This window comes from Barbus barbus (genome assembly GCF_936440315.1).
Source record: "Barbus barbus genome assembly, chromosome: 50".
In the NCBI taxonomy this organism is placed as follows: domain Eukaryota; kingdom Metazoa; phylum Chordata; class Actinopteri; order Cypriniformes; family Cyprinidae; genus Barbus; species Barbus barbus.
Window position 1 is genome coordinate 10,671,956 of NC_136728.1, and position 19,196 is coordinate 10,691,151.

The 19,196-nt window shown below is 36.5% G+C and overlaps 2 protein-coding genes across 3 annotated transcripts in view; one reads left to right on the forward strand and one right to left on the reverse strand.

Moving 5' to 3' along the window:
• Positions 1 to 19,196, forward strand: part of LOC306868026 (mitochondrial inner membrane protease subunit 2) — an 85,731-nt gene that overhangs the window by 61,554 nt on the left and 4,981 nt on the right. The gene's annotated exons all lie outside the window — the stretch shown is intronic.
• On the reverse strand, positions 5,441 to 15,932 carry LOC306868024 (leucine-rich repeat neuronal protein 3-like). The gene is made up of 2 exons (XM_079413997.1): positions 15,685 to 15,932; positions 5,441 to 8,300 (listed from the first exon to the last, which is right to left on the reverse strand). The coding sequence occupies exon 2, from the start codon at positions 7,945 to 7,947 to the stop codon at positions 5,884 to 5,886; it is 2,064 nt and encodes a 687-aa protein (XP_079270123.1). The 5' UTR covers positions 7,948 to 8,300; positions 15,685 to 15,932; the 3' UTR covers positions 5,441 to 5,883.

Sequence of the window (19,196 nt, forward strand, 5' to 3'; positions counted from 1 at the left end):
ATATAATATAATATTACAATATAATACACAATACAATATAATATACAATACAATACAATACAATATAATATTCCTTATTTAACATTATTATTATTATTATTATAAAATTAATAAGGCTTTTTTTAAAAAGTCAATATATAATTAATATAATAATGATTATATTGAAACTTATGTAAATGATATCATGTGTAATAAAAAAATACATAACATTTAAAAAGTGCATTTTCACTAGTGCTTTAGTGAGATATATGGAGATATATACACACAACTATTTTGTCTAATGAAAAATCTGCGACCATGATATGCAATGATATCACAGCTGATACCATCATTATTCCATGATACTGTCATATTACATTTTTATAAAGAGTATTATCTCATGCGGTCAGTTCTGTTGAAACCAACAGAATAAAGTCTAGATGCACATAACTACGTGCTTTAAAAGAAAAGCAAAGTAAAGATGTAGTGTCATTCCTCCATCACACTGACGGACCGACACATGAAGCTTTAGCCATCTGTACCTCAGCACTGCCAGACATCAACTCTTCATCACTGCTTCAGAACAGAAGCAGAATTACTCAGCCATATCTGTCACGCTGTACCTCACTGTGATTTTAAGCCTGAATTTCTCACACTTCTCCTTTGTTGTTATAGTTTTTTCACAGGTGATGGAGTTTGTTCTGTTGTGCTCGAAATGTAGCTGCACCGTGTAATCGTCTGCCTTTTTCATCAGGCGAGTAACAGCAGCCCTTAACGTATACAATCATATCACAAATCCTCGTCCAAATGAAAGTGCAAAAGTCTGTCCGCATTAAATCATACAGCGTTTCCTCTTTAAGTAGAGTAGATCTGTTCATGTATTGGAGCGGCTCTGAAATATGAGCGCACATAAAATGAAGTGTGAGCTTGTTTTTATTGGGAAGTGGAGTGATGTATAGTGTTATTATGTGAAGGGGTGCATGAAGCAGATCTGTATTATGACTATGATGCCTTGGAAGACATGACCTGTGTCGAATTTGGGCGACATGCTTTACGTATGTCTATTTTTTTGTGTCTGTTGTCAAGGCTAATGGTCTTTAGTTACAGAATTAGAGTCAGGCGGTGGATCCTATCACTGAAACACGGTGAGTTTGGCTAACAGCACTGCACAGTAATAGTCGTTTTATATTCCAGCATGAAATATTTAAACAATGTCCATCAGCCATTGTTTGTTTAATCTTCCTGTTGAAAGCCTTTACTTTTCAGACCCTTAAAATGTCAACAATAATTTCAATGGTTATGCGGCGCATAAATATCAGCCTTCATTTAGTTTTCCTTTTAGTTTCAGAAGGACATAAAAAAAAAAAACATTTTTCTGCACATAGAAAAGGATTTGTGGGAAACAGCAGTACAGAAATATTTTCTTTAAATGAACTCTAAAAGTTCACTGTAACACAAAACTAAGAGTGCATTCAAGTTATGTTGGAAAGATCATATTTACAAGATCATTCATTGTCCAATTTACAATAAATTCACTGAAAAAAGTTATTTACTATAAAACTACTAGCTATTATGTATAAAATTCTATAGTATTGCAGGTTTCAACTAAAACTGATAAAAACAGTTTTTAAAAATTTAAATAAAGCTGAAATAAATTATTTGATGAAAAACTTAAACGACAATTAGAAAAGTTGCCTTGTTAACTAACTGAAAGAAGTTTAAGTTGAAGCACTAAAATGAATAACTGGAAATAAAGAACACCTAAAACTGAAAAATAAAATAAATATATAACAATATAAAAAAATAAATAAAATACTAATAAAAATGTAAAAATCACAGAACTAAAATTAACCTGAAAACTGAAAAAAATTTAAATAAAACTATATGATTCAGCTTACAGCACCTTCAGAAATTTAATAAAGAATTCACGCCAAATGCACATTTAGACAAATAGTTTAAAAAAAACTTGCTGTAATTTTTTGTAGAAAAGGTACATTGCCATCTCCGACCAAAGTAACTTTAATGTATACAATAATTTAATATTTTTATTCATTCATTCATTTATCTCTGAAGCATATACATTATAATTATAACAACATTTTCAAAATTATAAGTTCATCCTTCATATACAGCTTTAGGTGACAATACAAACACTACCATCTGTTTGTAAGGAACTGATATGGCACTGTTAATCACTGTTAATCAGTCTTGACATAAATTGACATTTTAATGTTAGAGATTTATCTCATCGGCTCTTGCCTGCAGCTGTCAAGCTCCCTGCATGATTCAGTCAGCGACTCTACAGAAATTGTGAAGCCAATGAGTGAAAGGACAGTGGATGTGTTTTGGTCACGTATTGTCCTAATACTTATTGTCATGGAATGTGTCTGTTTATATGCAGTAACATGAACTGTAAATAGGATTCACCGGGCGAATCAAGGCAATAAGAAAGGTATTGATAATTCACTTTACATATCATTTGCCATTATAAGGGCTCTGGCTGTCAGGTTTTGTTTTTGATTGATTTGAGTGTTGATGAAACCAAGCAAATTTGTCATGTTTGTGACTCCTAGAGATGATTTCTCTGTGAATTGATTGTTTTTATTGGGTTGCTGTAGTGGTTTTGTGTCCAAACATGCCCGTCTTTTCTATTTCATCCTTGCACAGATTGACAAACTGGCATGCGATCACATCCGTGCCCCATACTGTCATTTGTAGATTAATTCAATTTTTATATAAAAAGGTGTTTCAGTCGTCATTAAACAAAGATGAAACACCTGTTCAGTGGCAATGCCAAGAACACTTGTTAGCTTGGTTGAATACTAATACAATAGCTGTTTGCCGCTAGCCTCTCACTAACCTCCCTCTGAACTGTGCTCATTTTTTTCTCTAATCTTGGCGTCTCACATTGGCTCACTGCTGTAATCACCTCGTTCAGAACGATGGCGCTGCTTGAACGGGTCGGCTTACAGGGTCATTAGAACCAGGTAAATTATTCATTACAAAATGTGCCATCAAAGTGAAGCGCTAAGCACAAGGTTCCCAGCTCTGCCAAGAGGCACAGTCGTGTCTTAATATCTTTCCTAATTAAATCTGACTTTTACAGTACAAGTCGAAGGCTGATGTCTGTGTGTGTCTTATTTATTTCGAATTATGAATGTATGTATAAAATTTCTAGAATATTTCTAGAATATATTGCTCTGGATGCGTGCATGCGCGTGTGTTTTGAAATACATGATTTGATATATGTAATTTCTATATGATTCATGCATATTTCTGCATGAATAAAAATGCATAACGCATATTTTATTTTGTGGTTAATTTATTAACTACTACATTATACTACATTTTTCTTGAATATCAGATATTATACTTTGAAAACTAAATGAGTACATTTTAGAATTGGACCTTGTAAATTTAGATTTTGGATTTTATATGATATTTTTTGTATTTTTAGTATTGGTCATTTTTATTGTTTTTTAAATTGTTGGTCTATTGAGTAATGATGTTTTATTGTAACAGTAAAATAATTCAGTGTTTTTAATGACAGTCGTCTTTAAGAACCTGTGATGATGTTGAAAGGTCAATAAAACAATAAAAAAGTCAGATTGAATCTGAGTCTAACTCATCTGGGGAACATAAAAGAAGAGTTTTTGAGAAATGTCTTCATACATTTTCATACATTGGAAGTCAGTGGTCATCAAAACGGTTTAGTTACCAACATTCTTCAAATAATCTTATGTTGTGTTCCACAGAAATTTCATAGAGTTTCATAGAGAATTTCATAAAATTCAGAGAGATTTGGAAATGACATCAGGATGAGATATGATGGAATTTTAATTTTTATTTTTCATTTTTCACTATCGCTTTAACTTTCATTGTATTTGGGTGCCAGTGTTAACTTGATGCTATGGCACATACCCATACCGAAAGCCTTGTAATTGAGTTGCATAGTAATCAAACCAGGTGGAGCTTGAAATTGATGTTCGAAGTTCATCGTATTAGCCAATTAATAAAGTTATTTTGAGTCATATGATCATGGCGTGACCGTATGGAAAGAAGGACATAAACACTGTGATAGGTGAGATAATCAAGATTAATTGAACTAATGTTCCTGAAGAACTAGCCCATTTGCTCATTTTCTCAGTTGCTGAGCACATAACTTAATTAAGAGGTAATTCGTCTTCCTGTTCACACACAGTGTGACATATACCTTATATTAATTGTGACGTTATGTGGTTGGAAATTAATGGAGAGTGAATTGATTTTCTTGATGGGGCAAATGCTAGTCTATAGTGTCCTTGTACTTGATGAAAGTTATGGTTGATTGAATGAGTCTCATGTTGGCCTCTTGTGATTTCAGCCTGCAGGAGGCACTCTCTACCATCCTCTATCACTTCATGTGGTCATTTGTCCATCTTTGCTAATGCTGTTTTTAATTCAACTCAGAAAGTCTCAATATCCAACTTGAAGACCGTTAATGATAAGCTTTGACTTATATAAATAAAATGAGCTAATGAGTTGAAGTTCTTACATGACATAGTTGAAAACTGTATTTTTTAAACTGATAATTTTGCGTCAACATGACAAAAAAATACTATGACGCATGTCAAAACTGCCTCATGAGGTCAGTAGTTTAGGTAGACAATAAAACAATTGAATTGAATTGAATTAGGTAAGGTGTCTTCTCCTTAACCTTTGTTTTTTGGCTCATTGCTTGCCCTCTCAATGTGAACCACAGGTGTTGCTGTGTCCGTCTCACCAGGCTCACTGTGAAATAGAGAGACCAGATGCAGCTCATTCCTGCTGACCTATTCGGTACCTACCGCTATAATGGCGCATAATTTAGCTGCTGTGTAGGTGACAAATGGCCCAACTCTAAAAGCCCCTGTGTTGGGTGCTAAAACCCCCAGTGATATATGAGCATGCAAGTCTGATAAATCCTCCACATCATTCGTTCTGTGACGGCAATTCATCACCTGTGGGAGTTTAGCGTTGGAATTCCTATTGGATTTTTAATGAAAGAGAAGATAATGTGACTTAAAGTCAATGAGTTCTGTGAATTTTTTTCTCCCACAAACCCCACCCTCACACTGAAAAACTCCACCTCCTCATTTTCCACAATTTTCTCGTATTTCAACTTCCCAGGCACATTCGATTTTTGGGCCAGCCTCTGTTATTGTGTTTCTATAAATATCAAAAAGTTACTTTTATCTGAAATATAGCCTTTGGTTAAAATACGCAAGGGTTTTTGACACATTAAAAGGCTTTTAAAGTTATATGTATGTAAAGTTATATGTATGTATGTGATGTATATTCACATACACTTCATCTAACTGTGACTTCACATTGTTCTTTTCATCTTGTGCATCTCTTCTGTTTCTTTACGTTTATGTCTTCTCAGTTGACAGTTTAATTAGTCAATTGTAAAACACTTACAATGAAAACAAGTTGTCATTTTCTGTATAAATGTATTTTATCACAAAGTGTCGTACATGTGTCCTGTTATGATCTATTCTACAATGCGTAGTCCATCATAAACTTGACATTGTTAATTTAACCAATGACACAGCACAAGTAGTGTTGCTACAAGCCCACAATAAAAAGACTCTGCCACTGAGGCTTTGCGCTCTGTGTAAATAGTCAAGCACAACCTTTCATGTGCTGTTCTTTGATCCCGCATGAAATAACGATTCTCTTCATGCTCACCAGTGAAGTGTGACATTTTGAACAATTAGTGGCTTTTTGGCAATCAATGTCAGATTTAGCGAGAAATGTCTTGGACCACAAACCACACAGAATCCGTTTCATAATGATCCAGTGGTGTGAGTCGGTATCAGATTGAGAGAGATATTAGAGACACATAGTCCAGTGACCACTGCATCCCAAAACATTGCTCTTCTCTCAAATGGCATTTTTGGAGTCTGTTTCTGAATCATTGGCTTTAGCCCTTGACCCCCAGATTGGTTTAATGTGAGAGGGTAATATCTCAGACTGCTGATTCCTTAATTTCCTGTAAAGGTGATCACTCCTCCGCAACATGCAAATGAACGAACAGGCCACCGCGGACACAATCAGAAGCAGTGCAGTGATGCTGATTATCAATCCATCATCGAAACCATCATCAGTTTTTCCAATTGAAACCTCAGCTGTACTGACATTCACACAGTTTTTCAAATGTCTACTTTGCAGGTCTGTAATTTCCACACACACCTCGTACTGCGTCAGTGGATGCAAGTGTGTGAGGTTGAACGCTTTTACATCTGACAACACATGGGCGGTGAACTGCAAGGAGCGCTGCTGGGATGTGGTTGACCACTTAATATTCGACACAAGACTGCCCTTGGGTGGCACCCAAGAAATCCTCACCAAATGTGGCTCAGTCCCTTTGACTTGGATGTGCAGGGATTCATTTGCCGGCAGCGGGTAGTACCCGTTTACTACGACCGAGACGGATCTCATGTCCGCACCTATGAGATTGTGGGCCACGCAGGTGTACTGCCCAGCCTCGTTCTCTGTGATGCCATAAATGTCAAACGTTCCCTCAGGATGCAGGTGATACTTCTTGGAAACCATCTGAGGCAAAATCTTCTCTCCTGAAGGTGTTACCCAGTAGATCTCAGGTTCAGGATCGGCAAATGCCCTGCAGTGCAGAGACACTGAATCCCCGGCACCCACATTGACCTGCTTGCGAAGGGTCTCCGGAGATATTACTGGCAGGCAGATATCTGCCATTTCACGGAAATGCACATGCTTGACAAGTCGACCTTCAAACTCGGAGGGCCCTGCGCATAAGAGGGCGTCTGGTTCCATGAAGCGGACCTTGGTCTTGTTCATATTGATCCAGCGGATGACACAGTCACAGTAAATGGGGTTGGAGTGCATGCTGACCTCCTGAAGGTTAGGCAAGGATTCCACCGTCACATGATGAAGGGCCCGGAGCGCATTGCTATTCAGCATCAAGGACTCGAGCCTCGGGAGTTTGGAGAATGCATTCGGGTGGATGTAGGAAAGTCGGGGGTTGTTCATCGCTTCGATTTTGGTCAGCTCTGGTAGGTTGTGCACAGCAAAACTGTCGATTGAAACTAACTCCGGCATGCTGTTAATGCCAAGTTCTTTCAAATGGATCATGTCCACGAAGTCACCCCTTTGGATCCTCTCTATGGGATTCTTGTTAAGGTCCAGAAACTTGAGGTTCCGCACTTGTCTGAGAGCAGCTTGAGGTACTTTTGGGAACATATTATCATAGAATGACACGCTTTCCAGCTTATCGAGTCCAACCAGGGCACTGTCAGGGATTTCAGTGAGGTTCATTCTGGTTAGCACAAGACTGCGGAGATTGATAAGGGGCTTGAAATTCATGTCCTGTATTCTGGCAATTGGATTCTCTCCTATCATCAAGATTTCTAGCTGGAAAAGATCCCGGAACCACTCTGTTCTTATGGCCCTCAGCTGGTTTGAATTAAGATGGAGCCTCAAGAGCTTGTTAAGTCCTTGGAAAGCCTCCGCACTGATCGAGGAGAGAAGGTTATGGTTAACATAGAGCTCCTGCAAGTTTGGGAAGTGTGCAAGGCAGTTATCATGAAGGCTGCTTAGCCAGTTCTCCTCTAAGTGCAAAGACAGAAGTTGTGGAAGGTGACCTAGATAGACATCACTCAATGAGTATATGTTGTTTCGAGATAGGTCTACCTCTGTTAGGTTTACCAGATAGTCCAAAGGACTGTCAATCTTTGCGATGTTGTTGGCCTGCGATAGAAGTACTTGTGTGTCTAAGGGCAGCCTCTCCGGCAGAGACAGAAGTCCTAGATCATTACAGTCCACAGTCGGAGCCTCATTATACATGGACGAGGGAGAGAACCAGGGCCGGACTTCACATTTGCACAGCTTGAGGCACACAACCCTCCATTCGGAGGCCTGAACTGAGTTAGTCAGCGCCAGCAAACAAACTGCAAACAGCAAATCTTTCATCTTGGTCCTACTCTCTTCAGCTTGTAATTGGTCTTTATGGGGTCTGGTGTTAGAGGCGTTAAATTCACAGTCACAGAATCATTTGTTAGGATAACAGGGCGTATTTCTGCTGATGGCAAGTCCCCCAAAGCAGCAAGTTCGCCTGTTGTCGTCCTTGGCAGAGAGTAGCAACCTTTCAATTTACCCTGTTTTGGGTTGTCATGCAGGCTGCATATGTGAAGGTCAGTGTATCCTTAGGGGAATGGAAACAGGGAAAGTGGAAATTTGCAGGGTGAGCTCAGGTTCCTGTGGGGGGTGGACCACTTGTCTGCCATCGTTATTATGTTCAATCAGTCACACTCGTCACTTCCCATCTGTGGAAGATAAGAGACAGGAGAGAGAGGAAATTAATACGGTGACACATTAGCGTCAAGAAGAGCCGTACTGCCATTTAGGAGCGTGATGATATATTTAGACCATACGAGTGAAGGTATTATTGCTTTTTTGTGCCATCAAATAATACATTATTGCTGGTTTGACCTCATATGTCTACCCTCCCCACATCTATCATGTGGCCACTGGGACTGCTCTTGCAATATATTCAAATGTCAAGGAGGTTTTATGTGCACGAGGGCAGGTGTTAAAAACATCTGCATACATCACAACCATTCTGTTTAGTGTATGACTGGGTTGTGCATATAAGAGCATCAGTATGCAGTGCCGTCTTCTGTCGTAGATCATTTTGTAATTGTGAGATAATGAGCTTTATTTGGCGACTGACTGGCCAGACACTTAAATCTGTTGTAACATGCTTTCATTTCTACGCTATGATGCGCTGTGAATATAATAACTTACTTTAACCGCATTTATATGAAAGCCAATTTAACAACTGATTCTTGTCATACATAGCGCATTTAATTTGTGTTTTGCATTTCTTACAAACGTGTTATTCATGCATACTAAGGGCATTTGCTAACATTGGTTTTTATTGTCTCATAAATAGACATTAAAGCCAGCTGAATGCACAGAGGGGCAATTATTTCGCAATGAAGTGCTATCCCAAAGGGCTCAGTGATAACCACTGCATTTTGTATTTCATTGGCAGCTGCCAGTGGGCACAGTAAGTTAATTAAGATGTTTTAAAATTTACTCTGTGCTTTGTACCTATTGTATGGTTGACTAAAACTATATCTGAATGCATTACACAGTGAGCAACCCAGTCAGTTGCTCTTTAACCTTTTATATAGTGACGAAAACTGATGCGGTCTGTGTTTTTCAACACAGCATTTAAATCAGTTTTTAATCAAATTGACAGGGTGTCTTTAAAATACAGCACTTTAATTCTGTCTTGGAAAGATTGTTAATTCGATTGCAAAATGGATTGCTGTGCACTGTGAGGTTTGTGATAAGATTTATGTTCAATGATATTGATAGACAGCCCTAATATAAATATAAAAATTTGGGTGCCTACACAGAAACTCTGTGTATTTGCTAGATCTTATTCCATATGTTGAAATTATGATTGGCTTGCAACCTTGAGGACAGAAAGCACAAAGCCGCTTGCCTGTGCTAGATGAAGCTGTCAGTATCACTATAGGAGCAGGTTTGCAAAAGAACTCCTGTAGGACAGTGTGCTTATGTTAGTCCGACTATGGCAGCGAGTCAACCCAAGCAGGTGGGCGCATTTTTTTTCTCCTTTCTCCTTGCATAGCCATCTGTTTGGTCCTGTAGTCTGCTTTTTTGCCAGGATTGTGCAAAGATCACTATTCATCTGAACGACCGTACGAATTATGAGGTTGTAAACTTATTTCAGAAGCTGCTTACTGTCTGATGTATGAGAATTAGGTGGTGTGTTGCCATGTTGAGGAGAGACTAACTAAAAGCAGTGGCTTTTCAACAAGCAGTTAGTAGAAAAATAGCAAAAACATCACTGTTTTTATGTTACATTTTATGTGCACAGTTTTACAGCCAAGCAAGATAACCAGCTGTGCTCCCCTATTTTCATCTCTTATTTATAGACAATATAGACAGTGTTAGAAAGTCTGATTTGTTTTAATGAATCAGTTAATAAAATAACTGATAAAAAAAGACATAAATCAGTTCTGCAAAGATGTCAATTTTTTATTTTATTTTATTAATTTAATTTTTGTAGATGTCAGGGTTTTATATATAAATATAAATATCTAAACTCAAAAATGAATAAATAGATTTATAAAATAAATAAAATTATATATCTATCTATTAAATAAATTCTTAAAATGTATATTCTTAAAATAAATATATAAATTTCTGAATTAATTTTTTATTTATTCGTGTGTGTGTCTCTCTCTCTCTCTCTCTCTCTCTCTCTCTCTATATATATATATATATATATATATATAAAATATATTTCTAAATATAAATGTCAAATAAATACAATCAAAAATATTTCTTAATATTTATATTATAATATATATTATATATATGATAACCTAATATATATTAGTTTCACTGTGTGTATGTGTGTAAAATTATTATAAATATATATATATAAATAATTAAAATGTCTAGTTTCATCCATCGTATATAATATATAACTGCTTGAGACTTTAATGTCTTCACTTTGACTTAAACTGCAAATTTGTCTCAGAATTTAAATCATCTTCAAAAGCTGTTTTTCTGAAATACTCATTTATTTAACAGATAATGAACTGACATTACTTGCAGAGAACATGTTCTTTGTTGCTATGACAAGCACAACATGGATGCACTGAGCTGAACACAAGTGTGAACAAGTATTGATACACACACAAGGACACACATCTCGCTTGCTCTCTCCATCTTTCCCATTTCTGTCGATTTTCTGTTAAGAGCTTAGCGCTAAAGATGCCCACACACACTAATTTGATTTGTTCATGTATGTGTCCTCCTTAACTAAGAGAGCCCTCAGCTGCGGTTCATGAGTGTTGTGCTCACTTCATTATGTGTGACAGGGGTTTGAAATGGTAGAGAGTGCTTCTATAGCTGAATGCTGGAAAGGGTCAAAAGAGCAGACTATTTCTGCTCTGTTCACTTGCATCATGGGTCGACACATGCATTACACATGCACACAGATACACAGTATCTGGAGAGATGTATATAATGTAACGTAAACACTATTATGACAGGATTTTATCAGTGATTAATTGTGGTTTATACAACAGTTATTGCTGCTCGTCTTGAATTTAACTTGAAACTTGTTTTTGAAAGTCAGAATGTCTTAATCAAAAAGTATTCTAAATGTGTGTAAAATATTTATTATTTGGGAAATATTTACATTGTATTATTTTGACATACTTTGTATTAATTTGTGTTCTTTTTCTACCCATAATTAGAATACTGAGAGGTGTACAATCTTGAAAGAAAATTGTGGCTTTCAGTTATAATTTTGATTTCAACTCATAATGTGATTCAACTCAAGAATTAAAAAAAATATATATTAAATTAATTTGTTTATTTAATGCATTTTTAATTAATTTATATTTATTTTTTACTTTTTTCCTGCACATTTTGCAGACACTGGTGTGAAAAAGTCCTGCATTACTCAACTTATTGAACTATTGTTTAAAAATGAACAGATATTTAGTACAACACTCTTGCTCATGTGATTCAACAATTCTACATTGTTATTTCAGGTTTATTTACTGTATATTTTATCATAGTATTTATTAATATTTTGAATTGGTTTAGTTTTCTAATTTTAGTTTATGTTTTAGAAATTTGGTTTCAAATTTTGCTTCTGTCATTTCTATTCGTTTATATATATATTTAGCTAAATTTACTAAATTTCAGTTTTAGTTACTGTAATACTTCAACTTTTTTTATTTCAATTAGTTGCCAAGTCTTCTTTCAAGTTTAAGTTTGTAATCTAATATTTAATCTAAAAGCTATATATAATAGCTTTAATTAATGAATTCTTATTAGTAACAACACTGAATTTTCAGCCAAAAAGCTGGAAGCCAAAGCTGGACGTAATGTTGGTATTCCCACAGTAAGATCTCCAAAATTCCACCATATTTTAAACATGAAGTATGTGGTGATTGGCTAAGGGATAGCTGTCAAAGATGTTGTTTGCGTTTAGCACTGCTAGTCTTTTCTAAGGAAGTTTTCAGTGGAAATTTGTAGTGTGTTTTGTCTGAACAGTACCGACAGCAGTTCCTCTGTCTATCTGCATTAATCACAACATTTTGTTGACAACTGCTCCTTTCTAGAGTCAAGAGTCCAACCACTTTACCTGAAACATTTATGATTTGCCTCCTTTAGAGAAAGTACTCATGAAACTAACACACATAGACACACACACTCTCTCTCTTTTCCATCCACTCGTCTAATGCTACAGACACCACCTAAAGTGGCCTTGCTGCGCTATGTTTTATTCACGAGGTAAGAAATCTTGCCGTACTTCGGCAGCGGGGCAGCACTCCTAGTGAAGCGTGTGTGGCAGGACATCACGAATTGGAGGTGACACCTTGTCACATTACGATGGCGTAACGCAGTCTGCGAAATGCCTTCCCCTCTGGTTTGCGTTTAGGGAATGGGGTGGATCTGAGGGGGCTGCTCAGGTTTTGTTTCATACCGCACAGTGACTGAAAGCAAGAGTGAAAAACGTGTGTGGTGGGCAGAATACTTAAAAACCAGCAGCGGCAGACTCTTGTGACGGTGAAGTTAATGGATTAAACATTTAGCCCTTGACCGTGTGGGTCCACCTGCGTGGTTTCAGGTCCACTTCTAGTTTGGCTTCAATAGCAGAAATATTAGCTGTCGGAACAAAGAGGCAATGTTCAGCTGTTTTTTATTTTGCCTTCTGCTTTGGTTTTAATTCATTTACAGATTCATCTGAAATGTTCTATTGCTTTCAGTGTTTGAATTGAAGTTAATTATCTCTGTAAGTTGACTTTTAACACCACCACCATGTAAAACTATCACGCTGTGGATATACCTGGTTGAGATTTTTTATTCTGTTCTGTTCTATGCATTCCATTCTATTCTACTCAATTCTATTGTTATTTTCTGCTTTTGTCTCATTCTGTTCTGCCATGTTCAAGTCTGTTCTGATCTGGGCTGTTTCTCAAAAGCTTTGTAGAGATCATTGGTGGTAATTGTTCTACGATCTTCTTAGGCTTATTGCAATGCTTTAGGAAAGGCAGCTCTGGTCAGGTGTATTTGATTCTGTCGTGTTCTCTTTTAAATTCTATAGTGTTTTATAATCTGTACTGTTCTATATTCTGCTCTGTTCTATTTTGTTTTCTTCTGTGTTCAATTCTACTCTGTTCTGCTCTGTTTTGTACTTTATTCTATTCAGTTCTAGGTCATTGTTTTCAATATATTCTGTTGTACTCTATTCTGATTTTTCTTTCATTTATTGTATTCTGTTCTGTTTCATTATACATTATTCTATTTTGTTCTTTTCTGCTGTATTTTCTTTTATTTAAATTTCTTCCATTGTATTCAATTTTTCTCAGTTCTGTGGTATTCCATTCTGTTGTTTTGTTTTATTCCGTTTTATTCTGTTCTGTTTTTCTATTGCATTCTATTCTACTAAATCCTAATATTATGTTCTGCTCTTTTCTAATTTGTTCTACTCTTGTTCTATTTTTCTGTTTTATTCTGTTTATTTGCAGATGTGGTATGTTATTTTCTCCTCTGTTTTTATTTATTATTATTCTGCAGTAGTAAATTGTTTTGTTTTGTTCTATACTAACCAATTCTGCTCCGTTTTATATATGTCATTATATTCTACTCTGCTCAGTCCTAATATTCTTTTCTGCTCTTTTCTAATTTGGTCTATTCTGTTCTGCTGTGTCTAATTTTATTTTATCTTGATAATTCAGTTCTATTGTGTTTTCTATTATGGGTGTATTTCTATTCAATTTTTCTGTATTCTGTTCTATTTGGTTCTAATTTATGTTCTATTTTACCCTGTTATACTCCATTTTGCTTTTAATATTCTGCTCTGTTCTACTCTTTTGTTCTGTTTTCTTTTAATTTTATTGTTTATCCACTAGTGTGTTATGATTTTATGTTCTCCTCTGTTATATTTCTTCTGCTTTTTTCCTGTTATATTGTATTCAGTTCTGCTAGGTTTTCAGATTTTTTCCTGCTCTTTATTCTGTTCCATTCAGTTTATTCCATTCTATTCTGTTTTGTTTGCTTTATTCTATTCTATTCTATTCTGTTCTGTTCTGTTCTATTCCTTAATTGTATTCTGTTCACAAACTGTTCAAGATAACCAAATTTACTTCATGAGTTATGAGCTTGACTACATGAGTGTGTTTTCCCTCGTGTGCTGTAATATATCAGCATTGTTTCCTATCACAATACACGGTGTCACTTCAAACGCCTGGTGTGAAGTATAATTAGCTAAAATACTACACTGACACAGGCACCGTCAGAGAGTGTGTGTGTTATACAGTCCTACAGCTCTCACCTGCTCCGCACTGCTGGCGAACACACCACGCGCTTAATTACGCTTCAGCACTGCTGACAGAATCCCTATAGATATATCAGCTATTTCTGTCGCATATTCTTCAGCCCTGTCTCAAGACGTTCACATTTTTTTTCTTCTATTTTCCCTATCGATTTCTCTCTCTCATCTCTACGCTCCCATCTACACCTTGTTCATTCACATGAGACAGGAGCAAATACATGCCAAATACATAAATCAGTGGTGCTTAGACCAAATACATGTCTCCTTTTGGTTCCTTCCATGTCCCTTTTTATCTTCCATTATATTGCATTTTAAATCCAAACCAAAAACACAAACTTTGTAACCGCATACCAGAAGAGAAGCCAAATGTTTTTATTATACAACTGTACTACTAGGCTATAAGATCCCTAACTGTTCTATTCCAAAACTACATGAACTATGCTGAGGAAACTCACGCCAGTTTGTTTTATATTGCCGCATAATAACCTCCTTTACCATCTGACATAGCAAGCAAACATAACCTGTATTTAGGCTGAAGAATAGCACAGGTCTTCTTTAAAGCAGAGCCGAGTGATGTCTGTTAAAGTGAGGTGCTGTATGAGCTGTGGTGTAAAATATTTTTGTCATATTTCACTGTAGCACTTGAAAGTATCTGTGACGGTCACAAATTTTACACACAGCGATACAGCAAGGTTGATAAGACCATTTTATGAGGGGTGATTGTGCATGAACAAAGCTAATTGTCCAGAAATAATACTAAACCTTTGTTTTAACGCTATGATAACGTTTAGGTAACATCCAGATGAGTAGCCTATGTGCAAAAATAGTTTGGCCAAAAGTTGCTGTCTAAATTCTCAATTTTGATAATACAACATTCATTGTGCAAGTATAGCCTATTGATAACTTTTACTAAGCTTTTTTTCCCAGAATGATAGTAATGCAAACTGGTGATAGAATAAACGTATATAGCCTACTTTATAATTGCTATGTATTACTCACATTAAAAAAATTTAAATCCCTTGCAGTAACTTGGGGAGACATAAATCAATATTTCCTCTTGATCCATCACATTATTGGATTCACAGTTATTCCTCCCCATGATACCTGTAGAGTACATGTATGCGCAGAGCTTTCTGATCAAAAACATAGCAATGATTAAAACAAAAGATAAAAATATACATTTAGAAGTGATTCTGATATTAATTGAGCGCATACGATATGTTTGGCTTTAAACCCCCTGCACTGGCACACTATTAAAATCCCCCCTCACACAGGATGCTCATGAGTCATGAGAGCGAGAGAGCCGCGCTTACCGGAGAGAATGAGATTCCTTGTTTGAAGCGCATAATATATTCCTTCCCTCTCAACCGCGGGATCGAGCTCCAGACTTGCGGGGGTTTTATAGAGATCTAGATCCAAATTAATTTTAGCTTTATTTGAGCATGTGTGTGAGATGTGGAGTCTTTCTGCATACGGCTGTATTGGAAAGGATGCTGAGCGCACCGCGGACTGAGGACCGGAGAAGCGCGTATCCATCCATCTGTCTGTGATACTCACTCCCTCCAGTCTCCCCGGGGACAGGCAAATTCTGCCTGGCGTTCGCTGCAAGCTGATTGGTCGAACAGAGGGCCCCCTCATACATATATAAACTGGAAAGGGGGCGGGGCTATTACATCGCTCGCTTTTTACCGTCTCTCTCTTCCCTCCGCATTTTCACACTCCCACTCTCTCTCTATCTTTGCCTCGTCAACTTGATCTCTATTTGTAGTTTTCTGCGCTCTGCCCGTGAGGCTACAACTCTGATAAAGATAAGCTATTTGAATATTCAAATGCTGACGACTAGATCAGTGCTTCTCAAGTGGTTTTGCTCAGATTTGACTTTGAACAGTAATTGGTTCAGAATCATAAAAGGGATCACTGAAATGTATTAATGTAGACAATACACTACCAGTAGTACCATTCAAAAGTTTGAGGTTGGTAAGATTTTAAAGAGTTAGTTCACCCAAAAATTACTCACCCTCATGTGGTTCCAAACTCGTAAGACCTTCGTTCATTTTAGGAACACAAATTAAGATATTTTTGATGAAATCTGAGAGCTTTCTGACCCTCCATAGACAGCAACACAACGGACACATTCAAGACCCAGAAAGGTAAAGGACATCATTAGAATTGTCCATGTGAAATCAGAGGTTCAATCTTAATTTTAGGAAGTTACGAGAATAATTTTTGTGTGCAAAGAAAACAAAAATAACGACTTTATTCAACATTTTCTTCTCTTCTGAGGGTCTTGAATGTGTCATTTGCGTTGCTGTCTCTGCAGGATCAGAAAGCTCTCGGATTTCATCTAAAATATCTTAATTTGTGTTCAGAAGATGAACGAAGGTCTTACGGGTTTGAAACCACATGAGGTTGGGAAATTAATGCCAGAATTTTCATTTTTGGCTGAACTATCCAAATCCAAACATAGTTTAGTGTTTTTAATAGAAATCTCATATGCTCACCAAGGCTGTGTATATTTGATCAAAAATACAGTAAAACAGTAATATTGTGAAAATAAAATAACTGTTTTCTATTGTCTTATAATATAATTTATTCCTGTGATGCAAGAATACTGCAATACATATTTCAGGATTCTTATATATATATTCCTATGTTCCATCCATCCATCCGTCCGTCCGTCCGCACACGCACATATGTATACATACATACACACACACACACACATATGTATACACACACACACACATACATACATACATACATACATACATACATACACTGCACTAATTCTAAATGTATTTAAAACATTCATTGAGGCATTTGTACCCAGCTCTGCATAATAAGAGCTTTTCTCATTTTTTGCATATTTTTCCAGTTTGGCCAACAGTCTTTGTGAGATATAATCGATGTTGGAAGTCTTTAGATAAGTCTTTCTTAACACACACTTAACTAGACTCTTGCATTTACTGCAAAATCCAACTTGGCAAATCAGAATATATTCTCCCAGCATGCTGTATGTAACACTTGAGATAAACACCAACAACATTCAGGCCTGCAGAAGTAATGAAAATCACAAATCAGGCTGAGAAGAGGTGTGTGTGTTTATGATGGATGGAGGCTGCGCTAGAGCTGTTTGAAGATTTAACATTGCATAGCTTCTGGCAGGGAGCTTGAAGTGAAGCGTTCATTGAATTTTCTTTCTTTTAATCTGAAATTAGATTTTAAATAAATGAGTTTTAAAACAGAAAAGTTGCGTCAAGAGTGGTCTCAGACTTTTGAAACCTCATCGAACTATTAAAAACTAGAGTAAATACAGATAAACTTTATTCAATAAAAGATAACACAATGTCCTACCAATGTCTTGTGAGATATCTAAAGGAACAAATGTTGTTCTTAGGTGCCTAGATTTTCAAGACATGGTGTTCAGAGTGTCACAAAGAAAGTAGGCAATTTCTCACCAAAGTGCTTGCTCAGCATTTGAGAGATGTTTGGCTCCAAAGTACACACTTCAACCGTGAGAAGTCATCTTATAAGAAGCCTTACAGGGTGTGTTGCAGCTGAGAAAGCGCTCTTGCGGAAAGCCAACAAGCAGAAAAGATTACAGTACATGAAATTCCATAAAGCATGGAGTGACAGCCAGTGGCAGAAAGTTTCAGACGTGGATGGGATGAGAAGTTTGCAGTCTCCTGGAAGACAAGGTTGCAGCTCGGTCACAGTCAGGGTCATTGTGGGTAATGATGTGGGGATCAGGTCAAAACTGATGGAACAAATACTTCAGACACTACAAATGTAACACTTACAGAGACCTGACCTCAAAATAAAAGCTATGTGGGATCATCCTGGAAATATTAGGGAACTTGGGATTGCCAGGCCTGAAAAAGTCATGGAAATAACTGTAACTTTAAAGAGTCATGAAAAAGGAGTTGTACACTGAAAAAAAAATTATTCATTAAATTTACTAAAAAAAATTTGGTAAGTGTTGAAGTCAATTTATTTTAGCTACATTTAAATAAACTAATTTAGTTGACTAACTTTCAACATATTTTTTTTAAATGTAGCTAAAATAAATTTTGTATCCACATACCTTAAAAAAAGTATAATTTTTTAGTGTATTCTTTTACAATAAATTGCACTTTGTGCCATTTATCATGAATATTATGTTTGAAAATGAGCATTGTGTATATAGATTAATAATATATGGTTTTGAATAGTGTTGTTTTAGTATTATTTATATAATCTTTTAGTATTTATTAATATTTTGAATAAGAAAACTCTTCAGAAACTCTTCTGTAACTAAAACAGCCAAAATTCATAGATGAGTAAATATATGTGATTTTGGAGCACAAAACCAGTCTCAAGTCGCTGGGGTATATTTGAAGTGAAGTGAAGTGAAGTGACATTCAGCCAAGTATGGTGACCCATACTCGGAATTCGTGCTCTGCATTTAACCCATCCAACGTGCACACACATAGCAGTGAACACACACACACCGTGAACACACACTCGGAGCAGTGGGCAGCGGCGCCCGGGGAGCAGTTGGGGGTTCAGTGCCTTGCTCAAGGGTCTCACCTCAGTCGTGGTATTGAGGGTGGAGAGAGCGCTGGACATTCACTCCCCCCACCTACAATTCCTGCCGGCCGGAGACTCGAACCCGCAACCTTTGGATTACAAGTCCGACTCTCTAACCATTAGGCCACGACTTCCCCGAAAATTATTGATTTTTCTTTTATGCCAAAAATCATTAGGATATTAAGTAAAGATCATGTTCCATGAAGATATTTGGTAGATTTCCTATAACAAAACTTTTTTGATTAATAATATGCAT